Below are 17092 nucleotides of genomic sequence, written 5' to 3'. Positions count from 1 at the left end.
GTTAAATCAATTTATCCATCATGATAATAATTGCATAAAATTATTTTTAAATATCCACGTGAAAGTTTATTGTGAAATAATTTTACTTAATTTCGTGAAAAATCGAGTTCATCGTTACGTTATTATTTTTTCCAGTTAAAAACAAGCGAATAAAATTTATAAAATAAATGAATCTCTAGATAATCAATTTTATCGTTGAAATAAATCTCAATATAAATTGTCTTTTTTCTTAGAAAAATAATCTTTAAACTTTTGTTTTAAAAAAAAAAAAAAAACAATCTTTAAAAAACACTTGAAAATTTAAAGCTAACCCAAATAAAATGATAATTAAATTAAAAATAAATCAATTAATTAATGTTAAACTTGACCAACATATTATAAATAAATAAATTTAACTAATAACTTAAATTTTCAAGTCAAATAGTCAGTCTTTGAATAAATCTACATGTAAAATCACATGAGGGTCACTATAGTCTACGTGTGTACCTTGATATAAAAAAAATAAATAAAAAAAAAAGAAAATTAATGATGCTGGATTAATGATGTAAAATGATAAGAGGGGTAGTGAAAATGTGTCGACGATGGAATTGGCTGAGCGGGGGAGGCGGGCAATGAAGATGGAGCTATTGGAGCAAACAGAGAATACAGAAGGAGGTTTGAACCTTCAGGCATTCGGAGCAATGTTTGGCCGACAGCAGCCGATTAATACATGGTGGGGTTGATAAAACTAAACTCGGAGAAATACGGAGCATCAAAGGAACACAAGAGGGGGACAAGCAATAACAGCATCGAGTATATGTAGGAGACTTAATAAGAGTAGGGAGGATGGATAAAATATTTCCCCTACTTGAAAAAAAAAATAAACGCAGAACGAGAGAAATTGTCTGGACTGGCCTGGACACATCACTCCATCGCGGTGTCTTGTGCGATTAACATCGTTGTACCGCGTAGTATAAATTAAAAAAAAAATAATATTATTATTAAATTCATCTTCTTCTGCATCTTTAAATTTATTTTTTTTCTCTCAACTATTGTGAGACACAAACACTTTGCGTGTGTGCATTTTGTATTATTTTTTTTTTTTGTTCTTTTGGTGAATTGTGATTTTTTAAAATAAATTATTATTTAATTTATGTGTAATTAAATAAACTGTGATTTATTTAATTTATATTGATTTCGATATAAATAAGTTTTTTCTTTTATTATTTTTTTTTTTTTTTGAGTGATAAGTGTTATTTGAAATTTAAATTATTGAGTCAATGTGAATATGGAAATTTTGTGTTGAAACTATTATTTTTTTTTTTCTCAAATTTATGTATTTACAATATTTTTTGAATATTAAAAAAATTTATAAACGATTTGTGCATGTGGATTAATAATATTAATAATCAGCATGGATTTTTCAACTAAAAAATTGCATAAAGGTAAATAATGTAATAAATTTTTTGTTTTTTTGGTAATGAAATTTTGCAGTGACTTTAAATAGATAAAAATTTTTGTGCAATAAAAATTATTATAAATTGTGTATTATTTAAAAAAAAAAAAAATTTATAATTTGTTGATGTGAGATAATTATTAAAGAATGAGATTTATAATTTATTTTGATTTTAATTTGTGGTAATATTATCTTGTCATGAAATAGAGCCCTTTTTATCTGAGAATATATTTATCATGTATCTTTGTTTTGTCTCATCTTTGCCAAGTCTTGGGAAACTGCAGAATTATTATTTTTTTTTTTTCTTTTTATTATTATGAATTAGAGTGAGTTTAATGTCGAAGAGATGCTCGAGAGTCGGGATACAATCTATATGGGACAATGGATTTTACCACAATTACCCACACTTTGTTGTTGTTTTTTTTTTTTTCTTTTTTTGTTACAAAAAAAAATAAACATGTATGTGTATCATTAATCGTGCGTATACAGATAAATGTGCGGATTTCTCTTCCGTCGAAAAATTATCCCACTTCAAAGGTTTCATCAACAAAAAAAAAAATAATAATTTATTTTACTATACATATACTATAGCAACGATAAAAAAATAATAATAAATTTGATTGTCATTTAATTTTTATTCAATAAATTATTAATTCTATGAATTTTTTTTTAAATAAATCACTGAAATTTTGATTAATCAATTTATCATTTAAAAAACAAAATCAAAGTCAATATTATTATTTACTTTCATTCAATAACTTATTACGTTTTTAAAAAATTATTTTATAGAAAAAAAATTAAATTGATAAATTATTAGAGTAAATAAACAATATATTATTAATTTTTTTTTTTTTCAACTTTAATAGCTCAAGTGATTAATAATTAATTATCAAAACTAGATAATTTAAATTTGAGAAAAAACCCATGCTAATAATATTTTTGTTCTTATTTTTTCATCATTAAATTTTATAAATAAATCAATAAATTTAGATGACTATTAATAATATAAATAATTATTTGCATCATTATTAAAAAAAGAATAAAAGATTCTTCACCACATCCACAAATTATTTTTCTTCAAATAATAATTCTAATTTATTATTTATCAAATTTTATCATATAAAATTCTTTAAATATTTCTTGCAATATTAAATTGAAAATAATTAGTATAATAATAATAATAGAATTATTGATTAAAACTCGACAAATGCAATGAGAGTAGTTTGTGATGTATGTTTTGTCTGATTGTATTCCAGCTAGGGCAATCAATAACATTACGGATAAATGCAAATTCAACATCAACTAAAGATATTTAAAAATTAATATGTTTTTAAATATTAAAAGCCATTTAGAAAAATTGAGAAAATATATATTTAAAATATCTCATAAAGAAATAAACAATAAAAATAATAAAAATAAATGTCCTTGCTTGTTTATCCGCTGTGGTTTAGGTCAGATTCCGAGGTCACTGATATAAATTCTCTCTTCATCATTCAGACCCCAAAACTTCCTGCTAATTTACTCACAAAACATCTTTCGAATAATTAAAACGAAAAAAAAAATAAATCTATTATTATCTATCGATTTTGTTATTGATGTAACTATTCATCTTTGATTTTTCGGTTTTTCCCCAGTCGCTTTAAATAATCTTTAAATTTTTAGACTTTGTCATCATCCATCATCAGACAAATGACAATTTAGAAATGAAAAAAAAAATAAAATAAAATAATCTTTAATAATATTTTCGTCTGGTTATCATGAGAAATTTCTATTTTGACTGAAAAATTAATTTGTGTTGATAACGTATTTATGATTTTGTCTTTCATTGATAGATAAATTTATACTCCATTTTTTTGCAAGGGCAAATGGAGCAAAAAAAAAATAAATATTTAAAAATTGCTTATTGTTAATTTAAAAAAAAAAATAATAACATAATTTACTTTGTAATTTCAGTGACGATTAAAAGTTTACCGGATCTTCAAAAAACAAGTCAAATTCAAGCATCAAAATCACCAGTAAGTAAAGAAAAAAAAAAGCTGAATTTAATTAGTCAATTATATAATTGTAATTTACGTATAATTAAATTACAGATTGAAAAATCACCAGATTATAAAATGGCAACTGTATCAATGTACACACCTGAACAATACAGAATGGATTTACCAAGTTCACCAGAAAGTGATAACAGCCGTGCTGAAGATTTATCATGTCAACATTGTCAAAAAGTATTTTATTCAATATCATCACGTAGAGAACATGAGTTGACTCATTCAACACCATCAAAAATAAATTTATATGAACGTAATTGGCTAAATGAACATATACCACTAATTGACAAATCACAATTAATAAATTCAATGGATTCTGATAGCTCTGGATCAGATAACAACTCAATGAAAAATATAAAAAAATTATACAAACGTAAAAGTAAAGAATATAATAATAATCTTGACCTATCATCAGACATTGATTCACCAAATAAAAAATTATTATCAAATAAATCACTAATTGATGATTGGAAAAAATCAATGTATTTATATAATTGCCCGGTATGTAATAAAATGAATTATTTAGAAAAATCACTTGATGAACATATTAAAAAAAATCATCCAAAATATAATACAACAAAAATAACAACAACACCAACAAAACGTACATATAATTTATGTGATGATTATGAATTAAATAATGATATACGTACTAATAAAAAAATTAAATCATTATCTGGTTTTCAAGATTTAATATTTACTGATTTTACATCAAATAAATTTACAACAATTGCACGTTCAGCATGTGAAAAGTTATTACATCATCCAGTTGCTGGTGATACATTACCATTTCAATGTATAAAATGTAAACGTGGTTTTCCATGTAAATCAGCACTTGATGAGCATGAAATTGATTGTGGTATTGATCGTATTATTAATAACAATAATAACAATAATATTAATAATAATAATAATATAAATAACAATAGTAATATTAATAATAAAATACAACAACAAAATCCATCATTATTTGATAATAATAATCAATTACAAAGAACTCAATTTTTTCAACATCTTGATTTACGTAATAAAGATAATGTAACAACAACAACAACAACGACGACAAATGATGAAATAATTGAAAATAGTAAAGATTTAGCTGACATATCAAGTATAATATCAATGACAACATCAGCAAGATCATTTTTACCACGTTCAGATACATCAACACCAGATCAACATATTAAATTAAATAATAATAATAATATTATGTCATCTGGTTCATCTGGTCATGCATCATCTGAATGTCATGAAGAAGAAGTACAAGATCCATATGTTTATGAATTTCGTAAAATGAAATTAAAAAATGAATTTCCATGTCGTTTATGTGATCAAGTATTTCAAAATTTACGTGCACTTAAAGGACATAATCGTGCACATTTAAATGTTGATAATGGTGAACCATATCCATGTAATATGTGTCCATTTACATCAACAGATAAAGCAACAGTACAACGTCATTTACGTAATCATAATGGTGATAGACCATTTGAATGTCAAATTTGTGGTTTTGCATTTACAACAAAAGCTAATTGTGAAAGACACATAAGAAATCGTCATGGTAAAACAACACGTGATGATATTAAACGTGCATTAATATATAATCCAATTGATGATACAACAAATGATAATATTGATAATAATAATAAAATAACATCACGTAGTAATGGTAGTACAACAACAACAACACCAACAATAACACGTGATGAAAATAGAAAAAATATTAATTATCCATATAAAAATGATGATCATCATTTTAATTTTCAAAATTTTCAACCATCTGTTATTGGTGATTATACACATTTACATAATAAAATACAAAATCTTGCTGTAGCATCATTAAATAAAATTAAAACAAATGATCATTATAATAATAATAATAATAATAATGATGATTTATATCGTAATACAATAATTAATCCAATTGAATTAACTAAACGTATGTCAAATGATTATGATAATGATGATAATAATTCACATTCATCTGATGGAAGTGTATCACTAGTCAATGATACCAAAACTATTAATAATCACCAAAGAAATAATAGTGATGATGAAGATTTAGATGATGATAATGATGATGATAATAATAATGTTAATAATGTTAATAATGATGGTGTTAATAGTGGTGAAGATGAAGATGACGATGATGATGATAATGACGACGATGATGATGAAGACAAAATAATTAATAATGGTGATGATGCACCTCTTGATTTGACAATGGACGTACTTGATTTATCAAAAAAATCAAACAACAACAATAATAATGACAATGACAAAATTAAAAATAACAATAATAATAACATTATTAATAATAATAATCATGATACTATGAACAATGATGATGAAGATGATGATGATAAAAATGATAGTGTTGCTTATCCATTACAAGATACAGATGATTACAGTAAAGAATTGTATGCAAGATCACGACATTATTTATTATCACAAGCTTTATTAAAAGCTGGACAACATCAACAACAACAACAGCAGCAACAACAACAACAACAACAACAACATGGCAATCAATCATTGGAAGCATTGTATGCAAATGCACAATATATTTATAGAAATCTTGCTGGTTTTCCAGTAGCGTCAACAACAGCAGCAGCATCAAATATTGGCAATACATTGATACCACCATATATGTTTAATCCACAATTTCAAGATTATGCTATTAGAGAAAGATTACAAAAAGATTTTGTACGTGGTTTACAATTAACAAGTGGTGGTAGTATTATTGATACAACAATAAATAATACAAATTTTTCAGCAGCTGCTGTTGTTGCTGCTGCTGCATATGAAAAACAACGTACACGTGATATTATTACAACAACAAAAAGACCAATTGATATGCATAATAATGATTTTATTAAAATAACAACAAATATGCAAAAAAAAATTAAACTTGATAATCAAATTGATAAAACACAATCACAATCAAATTCAGTTAAAATGGTATTAAAAAATGGTGTATTAATGCCAAAACAAAAACAAAGAAGATACAGAACAGAAAGACCATTTGGTTGTGAGCATTGTTCAGCAAAATTTACATTAAGAAGTAATATGGAAAGACATATTAAACAACAACATCCACAATGTTGGACATCAAGACCACGTGGTGGACATTCAACACGTGGTAGACCACCAGCAAATCCACCAACATTATTAAAAAATTATAATCATCAAAATTCAACATCATCATTATCACTTGGTGATTTAATAACAAGAACAGAACAATTATCTAATAACAATAATAATAAAAAACAACATATTTCTGATGAAGTTAAATATGCCATACTTGCTCAACAATTAAAAGGTAACAATAATAATAATAACAATAATAATAATATTAATAATAACAATAATAATGTTAATAATGATTCAGAAGATGAAGAACTTATTATTGATGAAAATAATATTGATAAAAATATTGATAATCAACCAATGAGTTTATTACGTGGTAAACTTGAAGAAAATCAATTAAAATCTGATTCAAATGATATTATTATTAAAAATGAACCAAATGTAGAAGATTTAAAAAAAAAAAAAAATGATGATGATGATGGTAGTAGTGTTGGTGATGGTGGTGGTAACAACAGCAGCAGCAGCAGCAATGAAGACATTGAAAAAACAACAATAAAAACAGAAGATAATAATGCTGATCTTGCAAGTGTATCTGAATTACTTGATAATGCATCACAACAATATCAACAATTTCAGCCACAATATATGAGTGATGAAGAGGGTCTTATTGGTTCAAGTGATTTTAATAATTCAGGAAGTGATGAAAAATCAGATTCAGCAAAATCATGTAAATCATATAAATCAGGTAAATCTAATAAATCATTATTAGAAAAAAAAAGAAGAAAGAAAAAAAAATCAAAATCAGCATATTCATTGGCACCAAATAGAGTACCATGTCCATATTGTCAACGTGAATTTCCATGGTCATCGTCACTTAATCGTCATATATTAACACATACTGGTGATAAACCATTTAGATGTAATTTATGTGCATTATTATTTACAACAAAATCAAATTGTGATCGTCATATGTTGAGAAAACATAAAACATCAAGTAAATCAAAATGTTTAATGAATTTAAAGCTATCACGTCGTCATAATAATCATGAAAATACATTTATTAATAATAATAATATCAATAACATCAACAATAATAATAATAATAATAATTGTTTTTCAATGCGTAATGTACCAGAAAGACCATTTAAATGTCAACATTGTCCAAGTTCAACATTTGCAACACATGGTAATTTAAAAAAACATGTTGCTAAAAAACATTCACAAAATGGTAAATCAAGATCAGCTAGTCCAATGAGTGATGGATCATGTGAACAACAAATACATAGTCCAATTGATCAATCAATTCAACAAGAACAAGATCAACATTTACAAGAACCATCACAATTACAAACGCAACTACCACCACCACTACCACAACAACAACAACAACAAAATGATCAAAGTGGATATGAAAGTCAATCATCAAATCAATCTGGTTTTAATGATAGTGGAAATAAATCATCATCAGATATTATTACATTTAATAATAATAATATAAATAAAAATACAAAAAGACCATCACCAAGAGCTTCACCAGGACCAAGTGATGTACCATTTAAATGTCATCTTTGTGATTGTAGTTTTGCCGAAAGAAATGAATGTTTAGAACATATTAAAATTTTACATCCAGAAACATTTAAAAAACTTCATGATAATGGTGCATTTGAACAAAATTCAGCAAATTTAAATGGACAAAATAAAACAAAATGTGAAGGAAAACAAAAAAAGAGTCATGATCACAGTAATAGAAAGGTAAATTAATAATTATTTAATTTTATATGAAAAAATTAAAATTGAATGTATTAGAATTGATAATAATGATTGATTAATTTTTGTTAATAGGTCGTTTGTGCATTTTGTATGCATCGTTTTTGGTCAGCTGAAGATTTACGTCGTCATATGCGTACACATACTGGTGAACGTCCATTTGAATGTGATATTTGTGGTGTTGTATTTTCATTAAAACACAGTATGTTACGTCATCGTAAAAAACATACAACACAAAAAAATAGAAAATCGAATAATGAACATCACCATGATGATGATTTATTATCAGGACAACAATTAACTGGTGTACATGAACGTTTGTCAATGTTAAATGTTAACTCAACAGTTACTAGTGAGGCTGGACCAAGTGGAATTATGAGATTTAATTCTTATGATAATTTAACAACGTTGACTAGTAATATGAGTAGTTCAAGTTCAACACCAGATACAACACCCGACAATAATACTGATCTTATATCAAATTTACTTGGTATTCAGGACAAAAGTATTATCGATGAAGTACTTGAAGGTACACCAGACAATGCTGCTAAACTTCTTGGTGTACAAAGAAATTAAATCAATAGGTATAAGACAAAATTTAGATTTCTTTTTTCTTCATCTCAAATCTCAATTAAATTTTAAATAATAATTATATCATATATATAAAATAAACGTTAGTTAGAAAAAAAAATTAAAAATATAAAAAAAAAAAAATATAAAATATATTAAAAAAAAAAAAATTAGTTTGTACAGGATATATAAAAATAATTTATAATTTTCTTATTTTTATGAAATTATAAATTTCATATTAATGGTTAAAAAATATTCACGTGAGTGCCTTTAATTAAATTATAAATAAATACCACAAGATTAATAACGATTATTATTTTAAATAATTATCGAACTTGATGGTTTAGTTGTAAAATGTTTTTTTTTTGTCGATAATAATATCAACGTAAGTTTTAAGAAGAATTGAAAATAGTCAAAATTGTATAATAGAATTATATTATCAACGACAAAATAATGTAAATATTTAATAACTTTGCTTCAATTAATTATTAATCAATTTTATTTTGACTTAATGGTTTTGGGTAAAACGAAGCAATGAGACAAGCTAGATTATTTAATTAAGAAAATTAATTAAATATTTCTATCGTTGAGTATAAAAAAAAATGAATTTATAAATTTTCTTTATCGTAATTATTAGTAATAATTAATTGAGTCTATTGGTTGTGCCTTCTCTTGTTAAATATATTTATAACCACAAGAGTTAAAAAATTATGTAAATAAATTAATTTCGTGTTGAATGCGAGAAAAAAAAAAAAGATACCAACTAAGGGATGCATGAATTTACAAATAATATTTCTAATGAATGTAGAAAGAAAAAAAAAAAAAAAGAATTATTATTATAATTAATTTATTGTCTTTGAATTGTCACGTACTATGCTCCCAAAGATTTCAAAGAAAATATAATAATTATTAAAAGTCTTAAATTAATTTACAACGACGTTAGCCATAAAAATATAAAACAATTATTTTATTTAATAAAATAATAATATATAATTAATTAATTTATAATAATTGTCAAAGAATATTTTTCAACTTGAGGTGCATAAAATTGAGTATTTGTTTTTTTTTTTTGTAATTTATAAGCACGATTAATTAATTTATTATCAAAGCCTGCTGTAAGATTTATAGAATCTAGGTAATTTGAATATAATTATAATAATAAAACAGTGTTAATTTAATTATTTGAATGTGAAACGATAAAAAAAAAAAACGAATGTGGGATTAAAAAATGAAAAATAAAAAAAGTTATGGGACTTGGGGAATTTAAAAAAAAATATTGTAAATAGTATTTAATAGAAGAGTGATGTGATTTTTTGGATAAATGATATTTAAAAAAAAAAAATGCAATTATACCAAAAATACTAGGCGTACAGTGTATTGTAATAATTGTTAAATGAAAAAAAAAAAGCCTGAGTATGAAAGTCTTCGGCTTTTAGGCCAAAAAAAAAAAGAAATAATTCAATTCTAGTTCATCTCTTTCTCTCTATCTCTCTCTCTAGAAATATATATTTTTTTTTCTACTCGTATTTTATTTATTATAATAAATAATAGAACTTCAAAAAATAAACTAATACTTGTCTAATAAATAGATAATTATATCGCAAATTAAATTAAATAACAATGACCGAGTTTAAAAATATAAATATTTATTTTTAAATTCGGTACATTAGTTATTATTTTTCAGTAGTTTAAACAATATGTGTATAAAAAAAATCTATTTATTAAATTAAAAAAATAAATAAATAATAATAAATAGAAAGTAGACAAATCTTATCTTGCAAAAAACAAAAAAGATATAAAAGAAAAAAAAATGTATCGTGCTATGAAAGTTGATCATTAAAAAATAAAAAAAAATGATTAATTGTATTATTGTCTAAATCAATTAATAATATAAGAATATAAAAAAAAAAAAAAAAACAATTATTTTATTATTAATTAACCCTTTTCCTAATTATTTTTTTAGAATAAAAAAAACAGTTATATATTTTAAATAAATGAATGTTTAATTGAATTATAATTAATTTTCATTTTAAATTACTGAAGTGAGCAGTTTATTTATTGATAAATAAATAAATAAATATATTTGGCATTTAAAAATTGGTTAATTATTTTTTTTTTCTTCAAATAAACTATTGATAAATTATTTTGTTAAAAATGTCACGTAAAGTATCTAAAAGTTATGATACAAAATTAAAAAATAATAGTACTCAAGTTGAATTTAATAATCGTGAAATTGATATTAAAAATCATCCAGATTTAATATCTGTATCAGAATATGTAAAAAATAAATTTTACTTTGCCACGCTAGCACCAGGATTAGATAAACCAAGACAAAATTTAGATGTTCATTTTTTTACAATTGACAATGAGCTTATTTATAGAAATTTTTACAACGATTTTGGTCCATTAAATTTGAGTTGTTTGTATAAATATTGTTGGCTAGTTAATAACAAACGTCGTAATAGAAAATATTTTGATAGAAAAATTGTTCATTATACCCTGGATGACGATGAGAATAAACGTTCAAATGCTGCTTATTTAATTTCAGCATATGCTATGATGTATTTGGGTATAAATCCTCATGATACTTATCAAATACTTGTAAAAGGTAATTCACGACCATTCAAACCTTTTCAAGATGCATCAATTGGAAATTCACACTATCACATACGTCTTCAAGGTTACTAACAAAATTAATTAAATTTTACTGTCCGACTTAATTGGTAAATTAATTTTTACATTTTAGATTGTTTAAATGGTCTATTCAGAGCAATTACATTTGGTTTTTTAAATTTTGGTGATTTTAATCTTGATGAATATGATAAATATGAAAAGCTAAAATACGGAGATTTAAATTGGATTGTACCGGATAAATTTATAGCATTTATTGGACCAAGTACAGAACCTGGAAGACCATATCATCAACCAGAAGCTTATATTAATTATTTTTTAAATAATAATGTTGCTGCTGTTGTCAGATTAAATCGTCCATGTTATGACTCAAAAAGGTAACACAATAATTTACAATAAAACTTGATAAAAATAAGCATTTGATAAATTATTATCATTTAGATTTACAAGATATGGTATTGCACATGTTGAAATGTTTTTACCAGATGGTTCAACACCATCGAAAAAAATTTTAAATCAATTTTTAAAACTTGCTGAGACAACTGCTGGACCGATTGCTGTTCATTGCAAAGTTAATATTAATTTATCAGTCACGTTGTGATGATTATTGAATTTAAAAATGTATTTGCTTTGTTTTTTTTTAATGAATTTTAGGCTGGTCTAGGTAGAACCGGTTGTTTAATAGCAGCGTATTTAATAAAACATTATAAAATGACAGCAAAAGAAGCAATTGCATGGACAAGAATTTGTCGTCCAGGTTCAGTTATTGGTCATCAACAATCTTGGCTTGAAAAAATGCAATCGGAACTTTGGCTCAATGGACAACAATATAGACAACAAAATTATGGTGATAGTGATTATTTTCCGCATCATAAATATGGTATTTATTCGGTTGCACGTATGAATGATAAAAAACATGATGATTTATCAAGTGTATCAGATGAATCATCAACAAAAAAACATAAAAAAAATTCAGGTAAAATTATAATTGTCATTAATTACGAGATTGTAGTTGCAATGAATTGAAATTAATATTACTTTTATATTTTTTCATCAGATAAAAAATCAATTCTCGAGAGTTTAAGTGATAAATTGTTGGAAAAAAATTTAGAAAAAGAAACAAATCATGGAAATGGACTGTTGGGAATTTTCCGTTTGTATTTTAGAATTTTTAAAATATTTTTTACTCTTTTTTCAATTGAAAAATATTTTTTTTTTGCTTGAATTTAGACAAAATGCGATCACCAAGAGATCCAACATCAACCAACAAGTCAAGAACGATTGATTATCCAAAAAAAATACCTCCTCATTGTTTTATTTCTGATCGAGTTAAACCGAGTCATGATGCATCGTTAAATTTAACACAAGGAGATTATTTAAATAAAATAAAATCCAATAAAAAATAATCATGGGGAATAAAAAAAAAAAAATTAAACATGGCGTCTGGCAATTAAAAAAAAAAAATATTTTTGGAGTAAAATATTGTTGTTTTTATCGCGTTCTGTTGACCTAGGTCAACAACAGTCAGTAATCACGACGACTAGCCGAGCTCAGAGGATTGACAAAATATTTTGCTCGAGCGTTTGACTCACCGGGAGATTCGCCAACAACAATAAAAAACATAAAAAATGTCATGGCAAATGGCCGCCATTAAGTGCACGATGACCTCATAATTGGAGCAAACTACGCAATTAATTATTTCACAATAATCCTATATCCACAATCAATGTATTTATTTTTGGTTTATGAGAAAACGAAAAATAAATATCCGCTTGTAAAACGAGTAATTAAAATATATTTTTACCGAGTAAAATAAGTCCGGCATTTATAAAAGAGCACAAAATAAAAAAAAATAAAAAATCCATACATTATTCAATTCAATCGTTTGATAATGAATTTTTTTTTAATCGAAAATAAAGTAAGAATTAATATTAAATAACCAAGTACACACCGGAGATGATTTTTCAATGCTCCAAAACTCTCGACACACACACAAGAAATCGGCGGCATCCTTTGATGTACATTATAATTCTAAAAAAATAATTTAATACAACAAAATTATTATTTTTTCAATAAAAAAAATATTTACAATGTTACATTGTACAAAATTGAAATATATTTACCACTACTCAACATTAAGATGACGATATATATTAAAATAAAAATTTTGCTACGTGAAAGCTCCTTGTCGTTCAGAGACGGTTAAACCAATTTAATAATGGCCGACGCCAGCCGACGTGCGAAGCGGTATGAAGCAGTATGAAGCAGATCAAACCCGATCAGTATTATTATTATTATTTCAACCCCGAATGGCGGCGTTCATGTCGCTGTAGCGGTAAAATCAATTTGAAATTCAAAATATTCAAATATTTAATTTTTCACAATTTCATTTTAATTTTTTTAACTAACGCATAGAAGAAATTACGGGAAAATTTATCTAAATATATTAAGTAAAATGGTTAAAATATTTGTGCAATAAAATCCAGGAAAATATTTTTTTTTTTTGAAAAATAAATTAATTACCCTAAAGCCAGTAATTGCTTGTTTTTTTTTTTTTAAATTTTGCTGGAAAAAAAATCTAATAACAATAAATAAATATCAACAATATAAATTATTTTTATAATATATTATTATCATGATAGATTGATAAATTCATGATGAATAATTTTTTTTCTTTTATTTATTAAATGAAATTTCCATCAACAAAGACAATTTTGTTGACATAAAGACAAAAAAAAATTAAAAACTCATTGCACAGTCAAACAAAAATTAACACATATAATCGACATACATGACATCAAACATCATGATTTAATAATCATTCTTTCATAATTTTCAAACATGTAATAATTATTAAATTATCTAATTGGGTTTTGTTGGTAGACCGTCGATCCTTGAGTATTTTTTTGGTCCTCTTTTATCCACTCAAACAATCAGATTCAAAAATTCTACTTAATCTTATTATTATTTTAATTCAACTTCGTTGTTTCAAAAAAAAAAAACCTCAAATCAATTGCAGTTATTCTAAAAAAAAAAAAAAAAAAGAACTGTATTTATTTTAAAAAACAACATTGATGAACTTTTTAAAAATATTAAATATTAACAAATAATTTTTCTAGAAAAATTTTGATAAAAAATATTTTAAGAAAATTCAATTGTATCTAATAAACAACATATATATATTTTTTTTTTGAACGACTAGATCTTGGTGGATTTTAGTGTGCGTAATACACAAGATAATTTTAGAGTCAAATTGACTAATTATATTTAAAAATTATTTTATAATCCAAAAAAATTTTTTGTAAATAATTATTATTTAATTATTCATTAATTAGTTGGTGGTCGATCATCTTGATTTTCATGGCTTTCTGGTAATTTAATAAATGGCAAATCACCACCACTCCACATTGAGTATAGCTGTGATCTTGATGTATCACCAGGTCCAGCACTATCAGAACCAGATCTACTATTACCAGATAAACATGATTCATTTGATGAACTACTTTTACGTGATGGAACATCATTGGCACCAGTTGTTTCAATTTCACGATGACTTCCATGATCACTGTGTGAATGAATACTATCTTTACTATCACGATGACCATTTCCACTACCTCCACTGTGTTCTAAATTAAATTTAATAATTAATTTTTATATAAAAACAAAAATTAAATAATTTTATTTACCACTTTGTCCACTGTGATCACTGTCACGATAACCAGACTGATCTGAATGATCACTTGAGCCAAATCCAATTTTACTTGAATTAAGCCAAATAGTACCATCATAATTTGATTCTAAATTACATGTTGTTAATGTAACACCTGGTACATATTGATTCATAAAACTAGAATTTTGATGTGACGGTCTTATTCCTTGAAAATATAATTATTTCAATAATTTATAAAGCTAATTATTAATAATAAATTTAAATTAATTACCAGGACGACAAGATAATAGCTGGATAGCTTCTTCAAGACCATCTTGACTAGCCATACCAGTTGATTTCCATACAGAATCAGGTGTTGTTGATCTACTTCTATCATTATATGGTACTTTTAATTTTGTTTTTTCATCTTGTTGTTGTCTTGGCCATTCAGTAACATGACGACAATCCCATGGCATTGACCATCTTCTCATTGTATTTTCATTTATTTCAGCAGCAATTTCAGCAGCAGCTGTTTCTGACCATCTTCTTTGTACTTGAAGTGGAAATAATGGATATTGTAATGGTGAACGATGACAACTTTGTTGTTGATGTATTGATGATGATGATACAGCACCTGGTGTTGTACTACAATATAAACGTTCAAAACATTGTTGTAATGCTGCAATATCACACTCAGTTTTACCACATGAACATTCAGCCATTCCACCTATTTTATATGATTTTAAATATATTATTAGATTACTTTTTTAATTTTATTTAATGTTTGTTAAAATAAATTTATTACCTAAACATTGACAGCAAGCCACACAAAATTGATACTGTAAATTTATGAAGGTCAATAAATTGTCACGAAGTATATCCTGTAAATAAGGAAATAATAATTCTTTAGTATTAATTAAAATTCATGATTATTTATTTGTAACTTGACATTAAATCAATATTGTTTTCTTTGCTTTTTGGAGGGCAAAGTTTGTAGTCCATGTATCAAGGTCTAAATTTTTCATTATGATATTTATTTTTATACTTTGATTTATATTTGAATTAATAATTTATTCAACTAACGTGTTTTTCACTATCATTATCACGTGTTTCATGATCACGTAATGCTGTTACAACATGATGTTTAACAGTATTACTTGCAATGCTAGTTGCACGTGTTAATTCTTCCCATCCTAATAAACATTGTCCAGTTAATCGACAATCAAGTATTGCTTCATGATTTGATAATAATATTTTTAATGATTGGGCAAGTTTTGTACCAGCTGAACACAATCCATTGAGCATCTGTTAAAATATATAACAATAGCAATTATTATTATTTATCAATATTTATTTAATTTTTAGCTTACTTGTAAATACGTCAACCAATTGCCAAGACATTCATTCATCTCTAGTGAATTTTTTGATAATGGATTATCACCATTTGTCTTGGCTTCATTATTACAGCCTCCTTCAGCCATTCTATCACTTGTTTAATTAATTAAAATAATTATCAATAATTTATCCACTACTAGCAACAATCATCTGAAAATAAATTAAAATTGTTGTAATAAAATCAACTGAGTATTTAATTATAAATTAGTTAAACATTTTTTGTTTTTAAATAAATAAATTGGTACATTTTGTTTATTGAATACTCACATTGTTGATGTAAATATTTGGCATTTTTACTTGAACCAAAAAGTCATCATCAGGATTAAATCCTGACAAGTAAATTTAACATACATATTTACCGGTTTCCACGAGTAATATGTAACTGACCTCCGAACACTGAAAAATTTTCCTTCTATTATATTTTTTTTTTCCTTCAACAACACGATTAGTTTTTTTATTTTTTTAATTCAATGCAATGTTATTATCTCTCCCCACCCTGATGAATGT

General features: G+C 25.0%; 4 protein-coding genes across 4 annotated transcripts in view; 2 read left to right on the top strand and 2 right to left on the bottom strand.

Annotated features, from left to right (window-relative positions):
• Nucleotides 1-13573, bottom strand: part of LOC122856769 (protein bric-a-brac 1-like) — a 212064-nt gene extending 198491 nt beyond the window's left edge. The window contains exon 1 of the mRNA XM_044158591.1: nucleotides 13493-13573. The gene's annotated coding sequence lies outside the window, so the exon portion shown is untranslated. The remainder of the gene's footprint in view (nucleotides 1-13492) is intronic.
• LOC122856740 (uncharacterized protein DDB_G0283357-like) lies at nucleotides 582-9667 on the top strand. The gene is made up of 4 exons (XM_044158531.1): nucleotides 582-1424; nucleotides 3389-3450; nucleotides 3526-8325; nucleotides 8416-9667. Exons 1-4 carry the CDS (start codon nucleotides 1394-1396, stop codon nucleotides 8914-8916), a joined length of 5394 nt encoding a protein of 1797 aa, XP_044014466.1. The 5' UTR covers nucleotides 582-1393; the 3' UTR covers nucleotides 8917-9667.
• LOC122856804 (dual specificity protein phosphatase CDC14C-like) lies at nucleotides 10970-13830 on the top strand. Its single transcript, XM_044158659.1, has 6 exons — nucleotides 10970-11590; nucleotides 11657-11918; nucleotides 11983-12112; nucleotides 12196-12517; nucleotides 12599-12694; nucleotides 12772-13830. The coding sequence occupies exons 1-6, from the start codon at nucleotides 11065-11067 to the stop codon at nucleotides 12945-12947; spliced, it is 1512 nt and encodes a 503-aa protein (XP_044014594.1). The 5' UTR covers nucleotides 10970-11064; the 3' UTR covers nucleotides 12948-13830.
• Nucleotides 13831-14020: 190 nt separating this feature from the next.
• On the bottom strand, nucleotides 14021-17078 carry LOC122856832. The gene is made up of 7 exons (XM_044158695.1): nucleotides 16853-17078; nucleotides 16561-16735; nucleotides 16274-16495; nucleotides 15996-16071; nucleotides 15483-15917; nucleotides 15228-15416; nucleotides 14021-15167 (listed from the first exon to the last, which is right to left on the bottom strand). The coding sequence occupies exons 2-7, from the start codon at nucleotides 16669-16671 to the stop codon at nucleotides 14869-14871; spliced, it is 1332 nt and encodes a 443-aa protein (XP_044014630.1). The 5' UTR covers nucleotides 16672-16735; nucleotides 16853-17078; the 3' UTR covers nucleotides 14021-14868.
• Nucleotides 17079-17092: the final 14 nt, after the last annotated feature.

The sequence above is a fragment of the Aphidius gifuensis genome, linkage group LG5 (genome assembly GCF_014905175.1).
Source record: "Aphidius gifuensis isolate YNYX2018 linkage group LG5, ASM1490517v1, whole genome shotgun sequence".
Classification (NCBI taxonomy): Eukaryota; Metazoa; Arthropoda; class Insecta; order Hymenoptera; family Braconidae; genus Aphidius; species Aphidius gifuensis.
The sequence above is the reverse complement of the archived record's forward strand: the minus strand, read 5'-3'. Positions and strand labels throughout refer to the sequence as shown.